This window comes from Colias philodice, chromosome 31 (assembly GCF_061535455.1).
Source record: "Colias philodice isolate Cphi_HAF_F1 chromosome 31, ilColPhil1 Martin Lab GWU primary, whole genome shotgun sequence".
Taxonomy (NCBI): domain Eukaryota; kingdom Metazoa; phylum Arthropoda; class Insecta; order Lepidoptera; family Pieridae; genus Colias; species Colias philodice.
Window position 1 is genome coordinate 2,726,261 of NC_143116.1, and position 24,384 is coordinate 2,750,644.

Genomic DNA, 24,384 nt, shown 5'->3' on the forward strand with positions numbered 1-24,384 from the left:
ATCGATCATTTCCTCCCGAAGACATTCAATTTCAACCTTTGAAGTACGGGCACTGGATTTATATCTCTCGACAATAGTGCTGTCATCTGCATAACAAAACATGTTGGGAGCAATCATGTCATTAATGTGCAGAAGAAACAGTGTTGCCGAGAGAACGGACCCCTGCGGAACGCCGGCACTGATCGACATTGGCTCGGAGGAGCATCCGTCAACAACAACTCGTATAGACCGGTCCCGCAGAAAATCAGCGATCCAAGTGCAAAGGTCTCTTGGAATTCCATAAGAGGGGAGCTTATTTAAGAGGCTATCGTGCCAAACCCTATCGAAAGCCTTTGAGATATCCAAAGAGACCGCAAGGGCCTCCCCGAATTCCTCAACGGCTTCTCCTAAAAGATGAGTCACATGCACCAAAAGATCGCCAGTTGATCTATTACGTCGAAAGCCGTATTGGCGGTCATTCAGCAGGTCGTTGGTTTCAAGGTGCATGAGGAGCCGATTGTTCAATATACGCTCCATAGTCTTGCAGAGTATGGAGGTTATTGAAATCGGACGATAGTTAGTAGGATCTGACCGACTGCCCTTCTTAGGAACGGGTTGAACGTTAGCAAACTTCCAACTCTTAGGAACAATTCCAGTCTTCAACGAGAGGCGAAACAAACGTGTTAGAATAGGAGAAAGTTCAGGGGCGCAAGTTTTTAAGACAACGGCTGGTATCCCATCGGGTCCATTGGCTTTATTCTCGTCAAGGTTAAGCAACGTTTTAAGGACTTCCTTGTTTGTGATGCGGATGTCAGGCATATGAACGCCACAGTGTTGAAGAGTCGGTGGGTCGATATTATTAGGTGGATCAAGACGAGAATTGTTGGCAAACAGTTGAGCAAATACATCCGCCTTGTCTTTTGCATTGTGGGCCAATGAACCATCGGGTCTCAGCAACGGAGGTAGAGTGGGACGACAAAAGTTCGACTCAACCGCTTTGGCTAAGGACCAAAAAGCTTTGCTTCCTGCGGGATAAGAAGCAAGCTTGCTTCCAATATGCCGCACATGAGCGAAACGAGCTTTCCTTTGCATCTTCTTGCAGGCTTTAGAGGCTTTGTTAAAGGCTTTCTTTTTATCGCGAATATCATGAGCTTTACGAATTCGAGCGTCGACCCAGGCTTGGAAAGCAGCTTGCTTATTAGCCAATGCGGCTTTGCATTGGGCATTGAACCAAGGTCTAGCTTTGTCGTTGATGCGAATATCAGTAAAGGGTATAAAATATTCCATAGCCTGTTGGATCACATCAACAACATTATCCGCACAGCTCGATGGGTCTGCGGTAGAGAAGCACACTTGTAGCCAAGGATAAGATGCAAAAAAATGCCGCATCTCATCCCAGTCCGCTGATTTATAGCGCCATACTCTCCTGGTTCCCTTCAACGATTGATCTGGAGGAGTGAATGATGACAGAGACTTCACCAGACAATGATCAGATGTCCCCAGTGGAGCGGAGATAGAGATCACGTGGCGGTCTGGCTCAGTGGTTAGCAAAAGGTCGAGACAGTTGGCAGTATGGCCGTCAATGTCTGGAACACGAGTTGCATCATCAACCAGCTGAGAAAGGTTTAAAGAAGTTGCAAAATTATAGGCCTCTTTCCCAGCATGGTCTGTCTTTTGGAACGGGAATAACCATTCAGAATGGCAGGCATTAAAATCCCCCAGAAAGACAAGTTCAGCGCTCGGATATCTAGTTTGTACCACATCTGATACTTCACTGAGATAATTAAAAAGTCTCGTAGTCTCATGATCACCTTTGTGCGAACGGTATACACAAGCATAAACTATTATGTCCATACCCGTATCAGCCATGATCCACAACACAGAGAAACTTGGCTCTTCAAGGTCGCGGAGTCGCAGAGTGCAGATGTCATCACGAACATATACACAGGTACCAGCTTTCGGATGAAAGTTATGTTCAAGCAAGTAACCAGGGTACCCGAGATATGACGTGTCATCAGGACATCGGATTTGCGTCTCTGTTAGGAATAAAAGGTGCGGCTTTTCAGTCTCAAGATGATGGTGGACCGGTGTGAGATTAGAGTGCAAGCCTCGAATATTGGAGAGGTGCACCTTAAGAGAGAGGAAGTGCAGCCGCTGTGAATACCGATTTCCTTTATGCAACTTTTTCATCTTATTTATAAGTTTAGAGTGATTAGGTAGGGAGCAAAAATAGAAGTTGAACGAGGCTATGCATATGGAACCACCTATCACCAACATGTCTATACCCAAAAAATAAACCTAGCCTGGAGACTGCGGGGACGCCCGAAACCCCCTGAATTTTGCCAACGGGTCCTCTCTTCCGATCGCCAATCGGCACGTTGGAGCCAATCCAGGATTATGCACAGGCGGCGGGGCAGCCTTTCACGACTGGCTAATTCGTTACTTGGGCCCCCTACAACCTGCGGTCGGCCAGCGGTGAACCGTTTCTTCGGATCCCGCTAGCCTCCAAGACTAGGATATTCAGGACAACAACACAAAGGCGGCAGATTCGGTTCTCTAATGCAAAGCAACTGTTCATACCTATTTTACTCAATTACAAGGGGCTTCATCTGCCATCATCCCGGAACACGGCGAGCGTTTGGCGGCATGGCTTTGACAGATGGGTGGTGACTAGCCGGGACAAATTGTCTTCCACCAGTATAATTCGGTTACTCATTTGGCACTACCCGGGGAGCACGTGTAGGGTCTCTAGAGTTAAAGCCTACGGACGCGAGTAACATTACCCCCCATGTGATCTCTGGGGAATGTCTGTAAATTTAGTAAATAATATTATAGAAAACATTGCCAACCATTTAGCGTTTATATTTAATCAATGTTGTGACTGTGGTATATTCCCTGATTTATTAAAGTTTAGTAAAGTTATTCCTTTATTTAAAAGTAGTGACCAAGAAGACTGTAATAACTATAGGCCAATTTCTATTTTACCAACTTTGAGCAAAGTCTTCGAGAAATTAATTTTAAACCAATTATGTAGTCATTTTGTATCAAATGGTTTACTGCACGCCAAACAGTTTGGTTTCACAAAGGGGCGCTCTACCACTGATGCGGGAATAGCTCTTTTGTCACATATATATAAAGCATGGGAAAATTCAAAGAATGCTTTAGGGATATTCTGCGACCTTTCTAAGGCTTTTGACTGTGTAGAACATTCCACTCTATTACGGAAACTAAATTTTTATGGTATTAAAGGTTTAGCTCAGGACCTCATAGCTTCATATCTTCAGAACAGGGTACAAACCGTTGTCGTTAATGGAGAGAAATCTCGCGGTGCGCCGATTAACATAGGTGTTCCGCAGGGATCTATCTTAGGACCGTTTTTGTTCTTAGTGTATATTAATGACCTACCTTATTATTTGCAGGATATGTGTGAAATGTACTGTTTGCAGATGATACCTCATTAATATTTAATGTGGATAGACATGACACAAATGTTGACGAAGTAAACTCTGCTCTTTTACGCATATCCAATTGGTTCAATGATTTATATTACAGAAAAGAGCCATACGCTCTATATATAATTTACGTGCTAGGGACTCACTAAGAGATCTCTTTAAGAATACTGGTATCCTCACTGTACCATCACAGTATATATTTAATAACATTTTATATGTACACAAAAACGCAGACTTACACACCAGAGTAGGAGATAGACACTGTTATGGCACAAGGAACAGAAATAAAATTGAAATGCCATTTTATCGTCTAGCTAAAGTTAAAAATTCATTTATGGGCCAAGGTATACTTTTTTACAACAGAATTCCTCATAGTATCAAAGAGTTTAGTAGTGCTAAATTTAAAAATTATGTAAAAAACGTATTAGTTCAGAGAGCCTATTACGGCATTAAGGAATATATGGAAGATAAAAACCCATGGAGGGTTATCGCGTAAAAACCACAGGACAGTTCTCTGGCATATTATGATAATATACAGTTACATATTTTGTAAAATTAAATTGTAATACTGATATGATTTAAAAGAGCAACTATGGAGTTTCTTGCCGGTTCTTCTCCATAGATACTGCTTTCCGAATCGGTGGTAAATGTAAAAAATATGTATTGACGTTTCAAAAGTGCTTCTCCAAGAAGTCTAATTGAATAAATAAATGTTTGAGTTTGAGTTTGAGTTTTAAGGTATACTGTGTAATTACCGAATCAAATCTTCTAAATTTTCACGCGCGCCCGCTAACAGTTGAGTCAAACGTTTATCATTAAAATTGATAAATTATATTAAACTGTATGACATTATATCTTCTTCTTCTTCTTATATATAAAAATGAATCGCAAAATGTGTTGGTAAGCGCATAACTCGAGAACGGCTGAACCGATTTCGATAATTCTTTTTTTATTACATTCCTTGAAGTACGAGGATGGTTCTTATGTAGAGAAAACGTAAATATGTACCACGGGCGAAGCCGGGGCGGACCGCTAGTTATTAATAAAATTGTACAGATCATTTACATATATATTCGAATAATTCAAAACGGCGATCTTCTGAAGGAAAGATTTTATAACATTGGAATAGAAAGTAGGTAGGTGATTGTTTTAGAATTCAATTACCTAACAACTGGCAATTATTGATAATTCAATAAGGCGTTCTTGGCCTTGTGTATTTCTTAAATACGTACCTATGAATTCGATTTAACGATGAGAAAGCACGCTCCGTGGAAGAACTACCTTATACCTACTAGCAGAAATCGTAACTACCAAGTACCAAATGTGCAAGTTTCAACAGCTTCTAAGTAATTCTTATTCATGAAATCGATTAATTCGTAAACATGTTTTAATTAAAATTTCGTTTATGTGACTTACTAGCTGTTTGGGTAATGCACAAATCGGGAGTTGGTTTTTATGAAGAAATTAATTGATGTTTTTCAGTAAAGTTTAATGATTTTACCTTTCCCCCGCTGAGCACAAAGCAAACCATCACAATTTACAACACAATCTGCTGTCGCGACACTCATTTTATCACAAAATTCGAAAAACTTAACCTAAATTACACCGATATAATCACCCGCTCAAACAAACTATACCTAATAACAATAATATTCACGACGTTCGTTCGCGCAATCGTAACTATCTTCACCACAGACATCTTGATACATGCAATACAAGCCGGGCTTTATTCTCCATACAGATTGCTATAGAATTCTATAGCTAGGTATGTAGCTACTTAGACGAAATTTCATACGTTAGAAGAGATGAGCGCAAAGCCCGGTAAAAGCCCACGCGTGCAAGCGAGACAACTACATGTTATAATCCATCCAATTTAGATTGTAACGTCAAAATAAAAGGTACGACCTTATTCCGATAGGAAGAAGGATGAAATTAAAAAGTTTACTCGAATTCGTCATTGTTTTATGCTAGGCGTATTATATATTATATTGTAGGTGAGTTTTCATTGAATTTCGGAGCAAATTATGAATGGCTCATTGCGCGCGAATATTCAAACGTGAATTTGGTTATTTTCCTGTCTCGTAGCGAATTTCTAAGGCAAGCCGGGCTTTTCGGCTTGTATGAACGTACCGCCACTGGTGGCCACCCAGATCTCCCGATTTAACCCCCGCTGACTTTTTTTATGGGGTTGTCTCAAAGCAAGAGTTTTTGATACCCCTCTTACAAATTTGGAGCAGTTGAAGACTAAAATAACGACAGAAGTGAGAGCCATTTCAGCGGACATCCTTCGGCGCGTCTCGGCAAATTTGCGTGTCCGATTTGAAGAGTGCATTCACCATGATGGAAGACATCTTGACGGTGTAATATTCTGTACATAAAATCCGCACTAATACACTTTAATTTACTACAGTAAAAATATAATGAATACAATTTGTTTTTTTTATACAAATTTTCAAAGTTTAAAATCGGCACTGAGACACCCTGTACAACGCGACTACTAATTTAGAACATAGATTTAGTAATAAATGTTGCCAATTATATTAAAAATAATGCTTAGTTAAAAAAAATGTAATTTCTGGCCCCAAAAACAATATTTTATTTTAAAATTAATTTTATTTCCACTCAAGGATTCAAATATTATTTTCTGTATTTGTATAATTTGTTTTTTTTTTATCATGTGTTGTGTGTTTATCCCTGATAAATATTTAAGTATTTCTAAATTCATAAATTATTTGCAGAATTGTTAACTAACCTGTCTAACTCTAATATTTTTCTTTCCCTTAACTTGGAAAATCCGTTTTTCAGCACCCGGGTTTGTTGTGACGTGGTTAAAGCCAGATGGGTTGCCGCCATCCAAGTATCGAAGAGCTGAAATGTTATAATTCATTTAATAATAGGGTTTTAACAATAATGCTTTACTAAACTAAATATTGCCTCCTTGGTACAGTGGTTGACGCGTGAGCGAAGCACCGAGGGGTCCTGGGTTCGATTCCCGGTGGAGACGAAGAAAAAAAATGTCTCGGTCTGGCAGGACACAAAAGGCTGATCACCTAGTTGTCCCTAAAGCAAATCGATCGTGAAACTTATGTATGCATAATGCATCTGCCCCTTACCCCACTTGGGGACACGGAACTTCACTTCTTATACTTTATACTAGCTGCGCCGCGCGGTTTCACCCGCATTGCTCCGCTTCTGTTGGTCTTAGCGTGATGATATTATATAGCCTATAGCCTTCCTTGATAAATGAGCTGTCTAACCGAAAGAATTTTTCAAATCGGACCAGTTCTCGAGATTAGCGCGTTCAAACAAACAAACAAACTCTTCAGCTTTATAAGATTATAGTATAGATAACTATACTAGATTTCCGCTTTGGCTATATATCATCACGCTAAGACCAACAGGAGCGGAGTCACGCGGGTAAAACCGAGGAGCACAGCTAGTAAATTATAATATTACCTACAATTATTTATTTATTTTGGATGTTTGTTACTCTTTCACGCAAATACTAGCACCGATTACAATGAAATTTGGTATGTAGATAGCTGAAGACCTAGAATAAGACATTCTTTTACCGCTACTTTTTATCCGGTAAATGCCACAGGAACGGGAACTATGCGGATTTTCCTACGAAAATATAGTTATATTTTATAAATGTAACTAGCTTATCGCCCGCGGCTTCGCTTGCTTTGTCTACTAATAAATTATATACTAAACCTTCCTCTTCAACCACTCCTATTAAAAAAATTCCGCATAAAAATCCGTTGCGTAGTTTTAAAGATTTAAGCATACAAAGGGACATACCTAGTTACTGAGAAAGCGACTTTGTTTTATACTATGTAGTGATATAAAAACTCACCAGATGTGAAATACCCCAAAAACTGCTGACTCTCATGGCCCATAGTTTCTCTGTGTTGTATTGCTTTGCCGTCAAACTTATCATCAAGGCCGACCGTCAAAATGGCCACCGCCCCGGCTTCGTCCTGTGATGTTTCGCTGCCGAGCCAATAGTGAATGTCCCAGGATAGGTTGTTGCGTTTATCTGCTGTCGTCTAAATAAATAAATGTTATTAACATTAAATAAACAAAAATATATTATAATATTTCGGAAATTTTCACACATGGCACGATCCCGGATCCACCATACTAAGCTTTCGCTTGTGTTATGGAAACCAGATGGCTGATAAACATACATATATAATTTTATATAAATACTTATATTATATAATTAACACCCAGACACAGAGCAAACATGTATGGTCATCAAACAAATATTTGCCCCGGTTTGGAATCCAAGATGTAAGTGACTTGGAAGGCAGGGTCACTACCAACCAAGCCAACCGGCCAGTCAACATTATAAACGTATTTTACTGTGTTTGATTTTAAGCGAGTATCCTATCCTACTAATATTATAAATGCGAAAGTTTGTGAGGATGGATGTATGTGTATGTATGTTACTCTTTCACGCAAATACTGCTGAACCGATAACAAATGAAATTTAGCACACATATAGAGGGTAACTTGGATTAAAACATAGAAAGCTAGCTAATACATAAAAAGAGAAACGTCGGTATTATCAATACATATAATAAAATCGTAGGAAATTAAAAACAGTACATTGAATATTTTTTTAAACAATACTTGGTTCGAGATCTACAATCGATATTGAATTCAAAATTATAGTTTTTAGAATTTTTGTTTGTTTGTCTGTAGGTATATGTCGGGACTAAACTGAAAAAGTACCTACTGCACGGATTTATTAAACTTATTTCTATGGCTAATACATAAACTACATCATCTTGTTGTCTACATAGCTTCTATCGCGGGCCTTGAGCGCGGGGACCGAATCGAGAAATTCCGTAACGAAAAAACCTCACGCTCCCCACTCCGACGGGCTCGGAGGTGTGGCTTGAAGGCATGCTATGCAATAGCTTTACCGCGGCAGTCCCCGAGTGCCACACGTCCTTTTTTATTACATTAGTAGGTACTTATTTCTTTTGCACGCCTCATAAGCGAAGCGTTGAGGTGGGTACTACTGTCACTTCGCGCAAAACATCTGATTTTTCAAACTTAAAATGTCTTTATGTATCATACATTGCACTTGTAAGATAATACATACACACACATATTAAGAAAAAACACTATTTTTAACATTCATGATATTTTTGATGTCATTTTTGTTATTTAAACTAGTTAAAAAACAGTTTAAAAAAGTTCTGTCTTGGACGTCCGTGTGTCTGTATGTGCGGAGGATTTTCTTGTTAACACGATAGCGACCGAAATACTTTACTAATCGAGTCTTTTTTTTTTCTCTTACGCTTGAGTATGCTCAGGAATAGAACCCTTTCATTTTTCAGGGTCTGATTCGATGTGGTTTAATTGTTATTAAATAAACAAAAATAATAATTATTAAAAAAAAATTATGAGGCGTGCACTTTTGGATTTTCCAAATTATTTAATATAGTATCTTTTATTTTTTTTATTAATGAGATGGAGATAAAGTATTTTATTTTATTCCTTATATGTGTTACTCACCCTTAAAATGATGTAAGAATCACCCTTGTAGAATTTATCAAAGTCATTCTGTAGCACAATCACTGGTTCGAAATTCTGGAAAAACAAACACAAACATTATCACGTGAATCTTTTGGATACATATTACATATACAATTTTACTAAGGGCTGATTTTTCAAGCCTTGGTTAAAACTTTTTCATCGAATAACATATTAAACTACCATTTCAAAAATGTATTCTAATCTCTCGTTAGAGAGTAGTATATTCTTTGATTCTAATTGTCCGTATTTGACTGTTTACAGGCATTGAGTTAATATGTAGTACATAGTACATATTAACTCAATGTTTACAGGTGACATTTTAAAATGTTCGTGTAATACTTTATTGGACGGATAAAGGAGAATGGCAAACTCCCATAGGACTCTGGGCCTGACCGAAGAGCGTTTTCACATTATCCGATCCGATATCGGATATCGGAAGCCGATAGCCGATATCCGATATCGGAGGGTAGTAAAATGTATGAAATATGTACCTGTCTTTCACATTGTCCGGTCCGATATCGGATATCGGAGCCGACACCGATATTCCCGGTGGCTATCGGACGATAATGTTCAGTGTTGCCAACTCAATTTTCGAAAAGGCAGTATACCAACAGCAAAAAAGCACTAGTTTGTGTATTTTCAGTCTTATAGGGCGCTCAATCTTTAAAAAAAATCTTTGCTTTTAACCTAAAACCCTTTCTATTAAAAGAAACCTTTTTTTATTAAGAAAACACACATTTAAGTATTTATAGGCATTTAACATACGATTTATACGGCAGGTATTTTTATTTGCCGTATTAAAATATACGGCAATTGGCTGAACTGAAGTAAACAAAAATATATTGCGTTCTTAAATTCAAATATCTATCTTCGAAAACATTAGTGTCTATCATCTTTATCTCATTCTGCCTCGCTCCTCCTCCTACTCGGATGTTGGTTGTGCTGTTTATTGTATTGTTGTCATTGAGAGCTTTGTTTTTAACCGACTTCAAAAAAAGGAGGAGATTTCACACCGATTTTATTTTTATTTTGAATTTACAACAATGAATACAAAGTTTGAAAAAAATAATTGTTTATGACAATAAAATAATTTATGTATCTTTACTTACAGGAAATTACAACAATCATATTACAAATATATTTGAACGAGTGACAATATTATTTTAGGATATTACAGTGCAATAAGAAAAAGAAAAGAAAATGTGAACAAAGATTGTATCACTTAATAAATTTATCATAGGTACTACATGAACTTTTATAAATGTATGTAGTGAAAAAATGACTAAATGACTAGGTACGTCTTGCTAAAAATACATTTAATAGATTTTGAAAGGTATTTACTAATATGTATTACTAAAACTATTAACTAATACTAGGTTGTAGTAGGTATTGATATAAATTTATTTAATTTACCTGCTTACCTCTACGATAAACTTACGTGGATAGACGATTATCACGCTCTCAATACGCGTAGTAAGAATACCAGTCAGTTGGTAATACCGAAGCATAACACCTCAGGCTTCAAGGGTAGTTTTAAGTACGCCGCGTCCAAAATTTGGAATGACTTACCGCCACCTTTAAAATTGAATCAGGATATCTCCTTCTTAACATTTAAAAGGAAATTAAAAGAGACTTTGTTAAAGAAGCAAATTGAAGACTGGCGTGCTTCAACCCAATAGCTACCTTTCTGTTGATCTTGGCGCGATGAAATACCTATATAACCTTGGCTTCCATATCGTATCACATGTTGTACTGTTTTGATTTTCCTGAGATTTATTGTATTTATGTATATACTATATATGACACATTATATGCCTTATAATATACATATTATATTATTCTTATTTATATGTTTCTGCCGTAATATAAATTATATGCATTTATTTATTTATTATTAATATTTATATACTTCCTTATCTATATATTTATTTTAAGTACCTAGACTTAATTCTTTTTTAATATTAAGACGAACCGCATTCGCCGGTACAGCCTGAAAATCAGCGCTGCTTTTGTGCAGCATTTTGCTGAGGCTGTCTCCGTTTGCCTAATTGTAAGATATTTTATAATGTGTTTGGCTGTGTTTTTTTTTGGCAATAAATTTCTTTTCTTTCTTTCTTTCTTTCATTTATAATGTGTTAACATAAGTATATTATGTTACTTATACAAATAACCGATATCAAAACTATTTAGTAAATAGCACATCTAAATAATATGCAGTAATTTGTGAAATCAAATCTTTTTTTACATTTTACTTTTCTTTTTTGAAGTTGTTTTTCTTTATCGTAGTTATTTATAATGTACATGTACAACTATGATTTATAACATTTGATTTTTTTTAATAATACCTTTTTTTATCAACTGGCAATTTAGTTTAGTTTTCTCTAAAAATTTCTGGCAACACTCATGATGATATCGGAACGATTTTATCGGACAATGTGAAAGGGCAAATTGTATCCGATATCGGATATCGGCTATCGGCGTCCGATATCCGATATCGGATCGGATAATGTGAAAACGCTCACACTGATGATTTATGGGGGATTAAATAGATAAAAATATACAGATTCTATGAATATAATAATTATAGATCTGTTCTATGGGATAGCAGAGAGGTTAAATATTTGATTCGATGTCCCCGAATTTCATTATTTTGTGCTGTTTAATCGATAGCTGGTAGTGGATTTTCTTAACAAACTGCTTTTCTTTTCCAACAAAAATGCGTAGTTTTTGTGAAAATCGAAAATGAAAATTATTTTTTTTAAGGTTATTTTTGTACTAAAAACGACACTTTTATACCATTGTCGTATTAAAACTTCTAGTAATCTCGCACACAGGCAATATATTTAAATATATTGCCGTATTATTAATTTATTTATAACAATTTCTTAAATTATATTACCTGAAAAATGTATATATAGCCAAAAATTTAAGTTTGTATTTACCACGTATTTACGACATGCCATAGATAATAAATGTTATATGACGCGTTCACGATTGTAGATAATAAATATAATTCGAAAGTGATTTTTAAAATGAATTTGTCAAAAATAATTTTAATTTAGATAGCATTTGATAATAACAAAAATTTTACGATACATAAATAAAATACAAACAGGTTGTTTAAACCTACGTAGTTTTTTTTTGTTTGAGTGGGAATCGCCCTAAAGTCGCTTCTGGCACTCGCCGGCCGCTGCCGCGGCACGCTCGCTTCGCTCGCTCGGCTCGTGCGGCAGTTCAAGGGTTAACCTAACACGCTCGTCGCTTCGCTCCTCGCTACCTATTCTGATATTAAAAATAAAAGTTTAGAAGTTTTTTAACCTACGTAGTTTTTTTTGTTTGAGTGGGAATCGCCCTAAAGTCGCTTCTGGCACTCGCCGGCCGCTACCGCGGCACGCTCGCTTCGCTCGCTCGGCTCGTGCGGCAGTTCAAGGGTTAACCTAACACGCTCGTCGCTTCGCTCCTCGCTACCTATTCTGATATTAAAAATAAAAGTTTAGAAGTTTTTTAACCTACGTAGTTTTTTTTGTTTGAGTGGGAATCGCCCTAAAGTCGCTTCTGGCACTCGCCGGCCGCTGCCGCGGCACGCTCGCTTCGCTCGCTCGGCTCGTGCGGCAGTTCAACAGTTAACCTAACACGCTCGTCGCTTCGCTCCTCGCTACCTATTTGAATACTAAAAGTAAAAGTTAATCGATTTTAAAGACTGAAGCAAGTGAGCTATAAAAAAAACATTAAAAATTAAAATGTATCATTTATACTCTATGATAAGCTAGTATATTTGTATTGCTAATCTGTGATCTGCGTCATATTAACTAATCTGTGTTATCTGTGGCTTGTTGTGAATACAAAATATGGAACGATTTTTGGCTATACTAAATTGTTAAAATAATATTTTAACAAAATAAATTGTAATATGTAAATAAAGTAATTGGTACGTAAATATATTTAAAAATAATGCGTGTGAGTGTGATAATTAGACATTTTGATACTATAATGGCTTAAGATTTTACTTTAAGTTGCGTTTTTAGTACAAAAATAACCTTAAAAAATATCATTTTCAATTTCGATTTTCACAAAAACTATGCATTTTTGTTGGAAAAGAAAAGCAGTTTGTTAAGAAAATCCACTACCAGCTATCGATTAAACAGCACAAAATAATGAAATTCGGGGACATCGAATCAAATATGCAGCCAGCAGAGATTTTGGGGTGTAAAGTTACAAAAATAAAAGTTAGTTTGCTTGAGTTAAATGAATAGCATTGCCTTTTTCTAGGTTCAGGTAAGTTTATTTTCTATCTACATTGTCTAGCTAATAATAGTGTAACAGTAGAACAGCCAGGTAATAGAAATATTGGATCCAACACATATTGTTCAACACACATTTTAACTTACCAAAACATCAACAATCATTAGGTAGGTACATTTCTTATATCTTTATAAATGGATGAATCAGGATTCGCTTTCATAATAAGACTAATCAATTCAAATAAGTAAAAATAGACGATTTAAGGCAATTTTGAAAATAATGTTACTAAAACTTCACTCAAAAGTCAAACAACAAACACAAACATAACAAATCACTCATCACTGACACAGTTATGATTAATAATTTGACATTTATTAATGGCCAGCTACCTAAATAAAAATGTTATAGCATCTACAGACGCTCCGATTTGGTTGGTGCCAACCATCCGACCACGACCAAATCGGAAAGTGTAGAGAGCGGTCGGTCCGACATAATTATTATTAATATTGGTTTGACGTGGTCGGATGCGCCGGCGATACCGACCAAACCAACTTCCTATCCGATCCAACCAAATTGGAACGTCTGGAAGCTTTGTTCCGACCAAATCGGCTCATTCCATAGAGTAATATATGTAATTGGCTCATTCACATTCGCAACGCCGCCGGTGTAGGACGTCAACATGAACGCCGAGGGAGTTACGGTCACCGAACGTGACATAATAATAAAATTGCTGGAACTATATAAAGACTTTCCCTGTTTGTGGGACTTAAGTAACAAAGATTACGCAAATAGAGATGCCAGAAATCAAGCGTATTTTATTATGTTAGAAGTATTAAAAAAAATTGACAGTGCGGCTACATTAAAAACCTTAAAAAATAAGTTGTAAGAGCCGCATATGACTGTAATTTTCTCTATTTCTATAGTAGAATTTAGCCCATTCTCTTCGTACTATGGTCAACTGACATATTACTCTATGGTCAACTGACGGCTGGAAGGCCAACCGTCGGACAATCTGTAGCAATGTTGGAATGGTTGCCTTGTCGGTTCCGATATGGTTGGCACCAACCAAATCGGAGCGTCTGTAGATACATTTATAATTGATTACTAAGTAAAATATGTTTTTATTTTATAGAATGACCTAAATAAATTAAGATGTGTGTTAAAAAAAGTTAAGTTTTGCTTCTGATTTTTATAGCATTTGAATTCAATAAAACTAAAAATGAAAAATAAACATTCATTCGTATTAATTTATATATTTGACTATTTTACTCACAGATCTAGTACCACTAGATTCAGAACATGCGTGGCCACCTCAGTGCATTTCGCTCTATCTTCGAGTGTTGCCATTTTATAAACTTTCCTGCATTTTAGGGAAAATTTTCATTAAAAATACGTCCTCAAATTCACTCTTACATTAATTATTTATTACAATTCAGTGTAATAAATAAATAATGTTAGGTGAATTTGAGGACGTATTTTTAATGAAAATTTACCTTTGTAGTTTTTATATACATAATATACATTCGAGAAGGGAAGACCACAAATAAAGGAATATTAAATTCAGATACAGTTTCAATGTGTTTTATTATCATAGGTTATTTTACACATGTATAAATTTCTGTGCTAAGGGCCGATTACAAATATTGGAACATAAAAATCAAGTAGGTACAAAATCTACGTAGCCCGATGTTGAATGTTTTTCGTACGTAAATGTACGCTTTTGGGCTTATGAAATTTAGACATAAGGAAAAGTTGCGTAATTGGCTTGAATATCGTTTCCTTGAGTTTTAGAAAATCTTTATTTCCGTTTTCGATGCTGCGGAGAACTTCTGTTTCTTCCATATTTATAAGCATTTAACAAGCAATTTCTTAAGACGATTAGCTCATATCTGTTTTTGCTTCTGCAACTGAAAAAATAAATTTTAGAATATAAAATATTTTTTGTGTCAAGGCCATTATATTAATTATTTTAATACCAATGTATTGGTATCAAAGTATAACATTAATCCTATAGCAAATAATTAGAAATAAAAATACTTCAATATATTAAATTTGAAACTATGGCATCAAAACAACTCTGCTTTTAGAAATAAAAACATTTTTAAAGAGAAATGCTAACAATTAATGGCAAATAAAATGGAATTAATGCTTAATTTACTCCGGTTATAAATTTTTATCCATTATTAACTTTGTATTACCAAATAACTTGTTATTTTTATTAATAAAGATGTATTTTTTTAGTACAAACCAGTTTTCGAGTTTTAGCACCTGGGGACACATTTTAATCATTTGATTTCTGTCTATTCCTTTTAACTCCTCTATAGCTCGTTGATGGTATTGGAATTTGGATCATCATTTTGTGCTGCCGATACTGACTGCACAGATTCAAACTAAAAAATATAATTTCTTAGATTTATATTTTACTTTTATTTTACTAGAGAGTTAATGTAAAAAGCAATTTAATATGTAACAAAGTTTAATAAACGCATATGAAAATAATCTATCTTAGGGTTATAGGGAAATCTAACAATGGAATTTGATTGTGATTTAAAATCAACTTCTTAAAATGTAGATAAGTAATTACATTCATGCTGATTGTTGGCGTAGCATTTGACTCAAGGAGAGATTATTTAGGTTTGCAAACAAAAAAATTACGTTAAAATTCTTTGAACATATTCTCGCTTTTTAGATGGTACCCAATTTTACCGACTAGCATCAATCCATATATACAAATGCCATTATACGTTGGAAAACTATGGGACAAACATTTTTTTGCAATTTTGTGGACTTTTTTTCCCATTTGCAGGCAACATTGTGATTGAGGTTATCTTACACTTAGAGCGTTTTCACATTATCCGATCCGATATCGGATATCGGACGCCGATAGCCGATATCCGATATCGGATACAATTTGCCCTTTCACATTGTCCGATAAAATCGTTCCGATATCATCATGAGTGTTGCCAGAAATTTTTAGAGAAAACTAAACTAAATTGCCAGTTGATAAAAAAAAGGTATAATTAAAAAAAAAATCAAATGTTATATCATAGTTGTACACGTACATTAAAAATAACTACGATAAAGAAAAACAACTTCAAAAAAGAAAAGTAAAATGTAAAAAAAGATTTGATATCACAAATTATAAATTATTACTGCATATTATTTAGATGTGCTATTTACTAAATAGTTTTGATATCGGTCATTTGTATATCATAATATACTTATGTTAACACATTATAAATTAAAAAAATTTATATCAATACCTACTACAACCTATATATATTACCATTTTTTCACTACATACATTTATAAAAGTTCATGTACCTAGTACCAATGATAAATTTATTAAGTGATACAATCTTTGTTCACATTTTCTTTTCTTTTTCTTATTACACTGTATTCTGTAATATCCTAAAATACCTAATATTGTCACTCGTTCAAATATATTTGTAATATGATTGTTGTAATTTCCTGTAAGTAAAAATACATAATTATTTTATTGTCATAAGCAATTATTTTAGAATTAAGAGTTTTCAAACTTTGTATTCTTTGTTGTAAATTCAAAATAAAAATAAAATCGGTGTGAAATCTCCTCCTTTTTTTGAAGTCAGTTAAAAACAAAGTACTCAATGACAACAATACAATAAACAGCACAACCAACATCCGAGTAGGAGGAGGAGCGAGGCAGAATGAGATAAAATAAAGATGATAGACACTAATGTTTTCGAAGATAGATATTTGAATTTAAGAACGCAATATATTTTTGTTTACTTCAGTTCAGCCAATTGCCGTATATTTTAATACGGCAAATAAAAATACCTGCCGTATAAATCGTATTTTAAATGCCTATAAATACTTAAATGTGTGTTTTCTTAATAAAAAAAGGTTTCTTTTAATAGAAAGGGTTTTAGGTTAAAAGCAAAGAATTTTTTTAAAGATTGAGCGCCCTATAAGACTGAAAATACACAAACTAGTGCTTTTTTGCTGTTGGTATACTGCCTTTTCGAAAATTGAGTTGGCAACACTGAACATTATCGTCCGATAGCCACTGGGAATATCGGTGTCGGCTCCGATATCCGATATCGGACCGGACAATGTATGAAATATGTACCTGTCTTTCACAGGTACATATTTCATACATTTTACTTCCCTCCGATATCGGATATCGGCTATCGGCTTCCGATATCCGATATCGGATCGGATAATTTGAAAACGCTCTCAAAAGCTAAAATTACCACGAAATATTAACAATAAGAATGATCAGTTGATAGGAAACAGTCAATTATAATGATTCTGATATTATGTATCTTTATTTAATTGTTTACTTACGAATGAAATGAAATTCCATCGGCGTTTGTTTCCGTGCGGCTGTTATAGCCTAATACGCTGCAACCACCCATAATTATAAACACTCAGTACACGTAGTACATTCAGAACACTTTTATAATTAACTTCCAAATGTATTTATCACCAAAAAGAACATTAGACACAAGAAAACTAATTAAATATCAGATCTGCTTTGTTTGTTTGGCCCAGGTTTGACAGGGGCCAAACAAAAAAGTGGCCACGCAGATAAGGACATAAAAAACGTATCTACATCCCCTTCACTCACATAATGTAAGCGTAGCTATCTATCTCTTTTCACCATAGCATTGCATACCTACTGGTACTAGATCTGTGATTTTACTCCTGACAACACTGACATCTCTGCTTCATAAGACCGGTAGTGAACGAATTATCTTTTTTTTTCAAAGATTTGTTTTCCCATAGAATCAGAAGTCAATATTTTACAAATAATTATTAAAATTAACATAATGAATTTTAAATATTATATTATGATTTCTGTAACAGTTAGGCCCAGTTTCGCCATCCTCCTTTAACCGAGAATTGAAAAATCGACCCTTAATGATACAATTTTGCACATAAAATGTTCCATTTATACAAGTAGATATGTAGCCGTAAGATTGTAAAAACCTAGAATAAAATCTAAATTGCGAGATCGTCGAAAAGTGATCCGTAAAATTTGCATGCAATTTAACGCATTATTTTTAGTTTTATAAATATAACTTTGCATTCCTCCGCTGCTATTGGTCTTAGCGTGATGATATATAGCTTATAGCCTTCCTCGATAAATGGGCTATCTAACACCGAAAGAATTTTTCAAATCGGACCAGTAAATCCTGAGATTAGCGCGTTCAAAAAAACAAAGAAACTCTTCAGCTTTATAATATTAGTATAGATTATATTACCTATCTGTGACTATACATAAAATAATATAAATTCAATAAATGCTTACATTAATTCTCCACATTTCTATACCAGCCCGTTTTCCCGCATTAGCGAAGGCAGGGTGTGTTTTAGCCTTTATCCTTGCATCCTGAAATTTACAAATTACAATTCACTACATAGTATAAAACAAAGTCGCTTTCTCTGTCCCTATGTCCCTTTGTATGCTTAAATCTATTTAAAACTACGCAACGGATTTTGATGCGTTTTTTTTAATAGATAGAGTGATTCAAGAGGACGGTTTTAGTATATAATTTATTAGGTTTACGACAAAGCGGGCGAAGCCGCGGGCGAAAACGGAAAAGCTAGTATAATTATAATTATGAGCTGCCATAGTAAACGTTGTTCTGCCTTAGGGTGCTTTTCCACCAATAATGTGCTAGGATATGTAGCGAGGAATGTGTTTGTAAATAACCGACAGTACAGGCCGATTAAGAAGAGCTGGAACGTAAACACATTCACACATTGCACATGTGTAGTGTCTATGAAGACGCGCGCGGCGTGACGTCATACTGCATACGCATCATGAAAAGTCTGCCCATCTCTCTCGCGCGCAGATTAGCTTATGAGAGTGAAGGGGACAATTATTATTAAAGTGAAACTTTTATTACATCGTCTCAAACTTTTTGGTCTGTGTAGCGCATGTCGCGTGACGTACGATAATTATCGTACAAATACGATAATTATCGTAAGTTTCACTTTTACCATGGTTTCATAAAACCACACAACATTTTTTTATTTTGCAATTGTTTATAAATACAGGGTGATGTAATTTAAACAAAGACGTTAGGTTAACTACTAACTATATTCGACGAGATAACTACTTCGCGGCACGCGGATTAGAAATTTTTTTTACTTTACCTAGGTTAAATTATGTAACAATTTTAATAAGTTTTGTAAACTAAATGTAAACGCAGTAAGTTAAAATTTTCATACATAGCTGAACAATACAGCTTTTATTGTAATGTAGCCTTATCTCTTACGTGCTAGGGTTTCGCTTGTATTGTATTGGGAGTGAGCGCATGTGTTATTTGTATTGTTTATATCGTTATTTTGAATATGACATGAAATTTAATTATTATTTAATAATTGAATGATTATCAATAGTCACTATATTACAATAAAATTGATTAGCTATGAGAATAAATAAATTAAGTTCATCGATTGAGTTACTTTTAAATTGTAATTTTACACATAAGTTATGAGAGCTTTCATATTATCTACAACGCACCCATTTTACAATTCAAGTCTAGGTACACTAGAATCGCATTTATTTTTGAACATACTGTATAGTAAAATTGCATAAGTGTGAGTACTGTGAACATGCCAGCTTTCCTTAATCGACCAGTACCGCTCAAACGCTAAACGCTTCAAACTTTAAACTAGGTAATTAGGGGTATAAAAAAATAGATTGTCCTATTCTTAGACCTACCTGATATGCACACATTTCATCATGAGAATCAGACAAGCCGTTTCTTTGAAATTTTTAACTTCAAACACCGCGAAACGAGATTTTTATATATTACTACTTACTCTCTATAGCCTCTTGACTATCTCCAAACACAAAAATCATGCGAAAAATCGCTGCGTTGCGACGTAAAAGAAGGACAAACAAACAAACACACATTTGCATTTCGGTTAAGTCGCGTCAATAAATCGCGTCCTAATCCTAAATCAAAATCCTATGTGTTCGGTTCAACAGTTTCTGCGTAAAGGAATAAAAAACAAACAAACACAAACTTTCGCATTTATCATATTTAAGTAGAATTCAATAAAAGGTCACGCTATAACAAACTAATCGATGACTTGGAAGGCAATTTTCAAAGTTACAAGCATTAATTAGGTACCTACCTATTTACTAGTTTTACCGGTTTACCGTACAGAAACTAGCTGTGCCCCGCGGTTTTACCTGCATTGCTCCGCTCCTATTGGTTTTAGCGTGATGATATATAGCCTATAGGCTATTATAGCCTTCCTCGATAAATGGGCTATCTAACACTGGATAATTTTTCAAATCGGACACGTAGTTTTTGAGATTTGCGCGGTCAACCAAACGAACAAACTAACTTTTTAAAAACATTTTTTTTAAATATTATTATGGTTTACTTTTCGTGTATGTGAAGCGGCTAATTTTATATCACAGTCATATTTAAAGCAGTTTTTTAATCGACGCGGACGTCAAAAAAGAAGGAGGTTCTCAATTAAAACTATTTGAGTTTATTCTGTGATTACCTCAGAACTATCGACTTCTTTTTTATTTGAAAGCCTTCCGTGTTCCATTAAAATTCTTGTTCTCACAATTTTTAGGTTAAAAATTAAAATATGACCTTTAGTTTTTTGTTCATAATAATCACTACATAGTATAAAACAAAGTCACTTTCTCTGTCCCTATGTCCCTTTGTATGCTTAAATCTTTAAAACTACGCAACGGATTTTGATGCGGTTTTTTTTTTAATAAGTAGATAGAGTGATTCAAGAGGAAGGTTTGAGTATATAATTTATAAGGTTTTAGACAAAGCGGGCGAAGCCGCGGGCGGTAAGCTAGTTATATATATTACCTTATCATTTAGCGATGTTATTTGTGGTGATATAGGCGTAGACTGCTGGCGCGTGGTGGTCCGAGCAGACACGTCTCGTATCGTCTTCATTCTGTAAAATAATAGTATAAGTGTGAGTGAAGTCCCGTGTCCCCTAGTGGGTTAAGGCAGATGCATTATACATCTGTTTCACTGATCGATTTTCTTTAGGAACAAGTAGGTGATCAGCCTTCTGTGTCCTACCAAAACGAGACTTTTTTTTTCTTCGTCTCCACCGGGAATCGAACCCAGGTCACCTCGGTGCTACGCTCACGCGTCAACCAATGCACCACTGCAGTCTGGAGACGAAGAAAAAAAAATAAGATAAAAAATAAAGACAGCGAAGGCTGCAGAAGGCTGACCTACTTGTCCCTAAAGAAAATCGATCAGTGAAACAGATGTATGGATAATGCATCTGCCACTTACCCCACTAGGGGACTTCACTTTTACTCTTTTTTTAAATACAATTAAAACATTTACTAAAAATTACATTTATGTCAGCGATAAAACCGCAAAAGATTGAATCCAAACAAAAACAATGGTTCTATTACTCATAATATTAAGGCCATGACTAAACAGTATTAACTACTATGTGAACAGAATATCAATTCTTTGTTATATTTCCTTAAAGCAATGAATATACCTTATATGGCTCAAGTTATATACCTACGTTTAGGTAATTGTGGAGGAAGAACGTAGATAATATACCTAGTATAAAATAAAGTCGCTTTCTCTGTCTCTATGTATCAATCATTTAAAACTACGCAACGGATTTTGATGCATTTTTTTAATAGATAGAGTGATTGAAGGGGAAGGTGTGTATGAATAATTTATTAGGTTTTAGACACAGCGGGTGAAGCCACGGGTGGAAAGCTAGTGGAAGCAGATAAATAGATTATAGTTAAATGTTTTATTTGTTAGGTTTTAGGTTTTAGACACAGCGGGTGAAACCGAGGAAACCTAGTAGATAGATAAAATCAGATCTGAAAACGTCAGGTCACATCACATCATGTCACGTCATATAGGTATCTAGATATAGTTAGAACATGAAACATCACGTAAATAGATATAAAACACGCTTTCATAAGATAAACTCAAGTTATTGTATTGTCACCGATCATTGATAAGTGTACAAAGTTTTAATTAAATCTGTCCGTTTAAAGTGGGTCAAAATTGAGTCTAAAGGTGTGGGTTACATACAAACATACAGGCGAAGCTAATCTATACTAAATACTATAATATTATAAAGAGGAAAGGTTTGTAATTATGTATGTATGTATGGTTTTCACGCATAAACTACTGGACCGATTTTGATGAAATTTGGCACAGACAATCTTTAGACCCTGAGAAAGAACATAGGCTACCTTTTATTGCGAAATATGTACCACGGGCGCAGCCGGGGCGGACCGCTAGTAATTAATATGAGCGTGTTAAAAAAATTAAGTTAAGGAAAACATGAACACGTATTTTTTTCGCTCATTTTATTTTACGCCGACATGTCATAAAAATATAAACAATCTTTTCAAAGTTCTTCATCGTCCTTAAATTAGGTATGTTTAAATCATAGAAATCTAAATAACAAGACACATAGAAGTGCTATAATGTCATAATTCGTATGAAAACCGCTGTCGCCAAAATCAACACATTCAAACCGAAAGCTAAACAGTACACACAAGTAAACTATGCCTTTTATTGGACAGCTTGATTTTAGTGAAAACTAACTTATCTATTAAATTAAGCTTTTGAATATGTATCCTAACGCACGAATTTACGGTTTATTTTAGAATAACATCCCTAAGTATATGAGACTTTTTGCTCCAATACGAACAAACGCACAGAACAAACGTGATAATAAGAATGGTCGACTGTGTCATTCATTGTTATTTCGATTACTATGGTGACACTCGTAATACTTGTAAATATTCTATCAGCCGTACAAATAAAAACTTGCGTATTCAAACCTTATGCAATGAATAGATATGATAAGAATAAATAAAGAATAAGGATGTCATAATTTCTTACAAATAAATTTGGAATAACGTCGATGTAACTATGCTCACGCTATGCAATAGGTGCGGAGCGGCAACGTAGCAATTCATTCACAAAATTATGAAAAAACATTGAAATTGTCTACGGTTATGCCTTGGTGCTGTCATTTTGACGCTCGTTTGACTTCGTCGAATTTGTTGTGAAGTTTCATCATACGATGTTCTGTTTATTTATTTATTAAATATTTATTGGAAATCATTTAAATATATCATTAAATATGCAAGCAAATGAAAGAGAACGCTATCCAATATCTGGAGAACAGAAGATAAACCCACCTTGAGATAGAGAGTTGCCAAATAACTCGTACTCAAAACATACAACTCCAGGCTTAGAAGATTTATATTTTCAACGAAAGTTTATATTTTTGTGATAAGTTTAGAAATAAGTTTTATGTATGTATGGTTTGGCGCATGTCGTAAATAAATAAATCATTATAAATATCAAAAGGGTTTTTCATAATTTCGTATATTTTGACATTTCATACAAAATTTTTCATTTCAATAGGTACGTAATGAAATTATTAATTTGCTCAACTTTTTCTACTTCTCGTATTACTCTCATTATATTATCTCAAATTCAGATTGAAAATTGCTTCTAAAACTTGTAAAACACAGCACAATGTACCAAAAGATATGTTATAACTCGGTTATGTCAGACTTATACTAGGGTGGTAGCCGGAATAACGACGAAATCTAAGGACGAAATAGCATTAGTATGAATACTTATTACGACGTTATAATAGGTTTCATTTATTACGACTTTATTTGTATGATTTTTACTTATTCTTAGTTTATTCTTATCATAAAATGTTATAACTCGTTTATTTGTACGGCTGTATAATTTTAAGGAAAAACGGCATTATTTCTAAAAAAAAATATTTTCCGATGAAATATTATTCCTTTATAAGTATAATTACAACTTGTGGAAGAATTTCCGCAATGGGAATTGCTGAAACACACCATGTATACACTCATACGTCTCCAGAGCAACTGAACAGTGACGAATGCACTGGTGATGTGAAAATCACCTGAGTGGCGACAAGGTCACGCACGCTTACGACTTCTAGTGTCTTGTTATTTAGATTTCTATGGTTTAAATGTAAAAACTACGCAACGGATTTGAAACGGTTTTTTTTAAATTGATAGAATGATTCAAGAAGAAGGTTTTAGTAAAGTTAAGTATAATTTGTAGATATTTATACCAAGCGAGCGAAGCCGCGGGTGGAAAGCCAGTTTAATAAATAAAAA

At 34.8% G+C, this 24,384-nt stretch overlaps 1 protein-coding gene and 1 long non-coding RNA gene across 2 annotated transcripts in view; both read right to left on the minus strand.

The window, feature by feature from the left end:
- LOC149475123 (actin depolymerizing venom protein gelsolin 1-like) overlaps positions 1 to 21,160 on the minus strand; it is an 82,255-nt gene extending 61,095 nt beyond the window's left edge. The window contains exon 1 of the mRNA XM_089713755.1: positions 21,071 to 21,160. Within this exon, the coding sequence (XP_089569881.1) occupies positions 21,071 to 21,160 (90 nt within the window). The remainder of the gene's footprint in view (positions 1 to 21,070) is intronic.
- LOC149475124 (uncharacterized) lies at positions 14,794 to 15,632 on the minus strand. Its single transcript, XR_016318157.1, has 2 exons — positions 15,475 to 15,632; positions 14,794 to 15,133 (listed from the first exon to the last, which is right to left on the minus strand). It is a non-coding gene; the product is annotated as an uncharacterized LOC149475124 (long non-coding RNA).
- Positions 21,161 to 24,384: the final 3,224 nt, after the last annotated feature.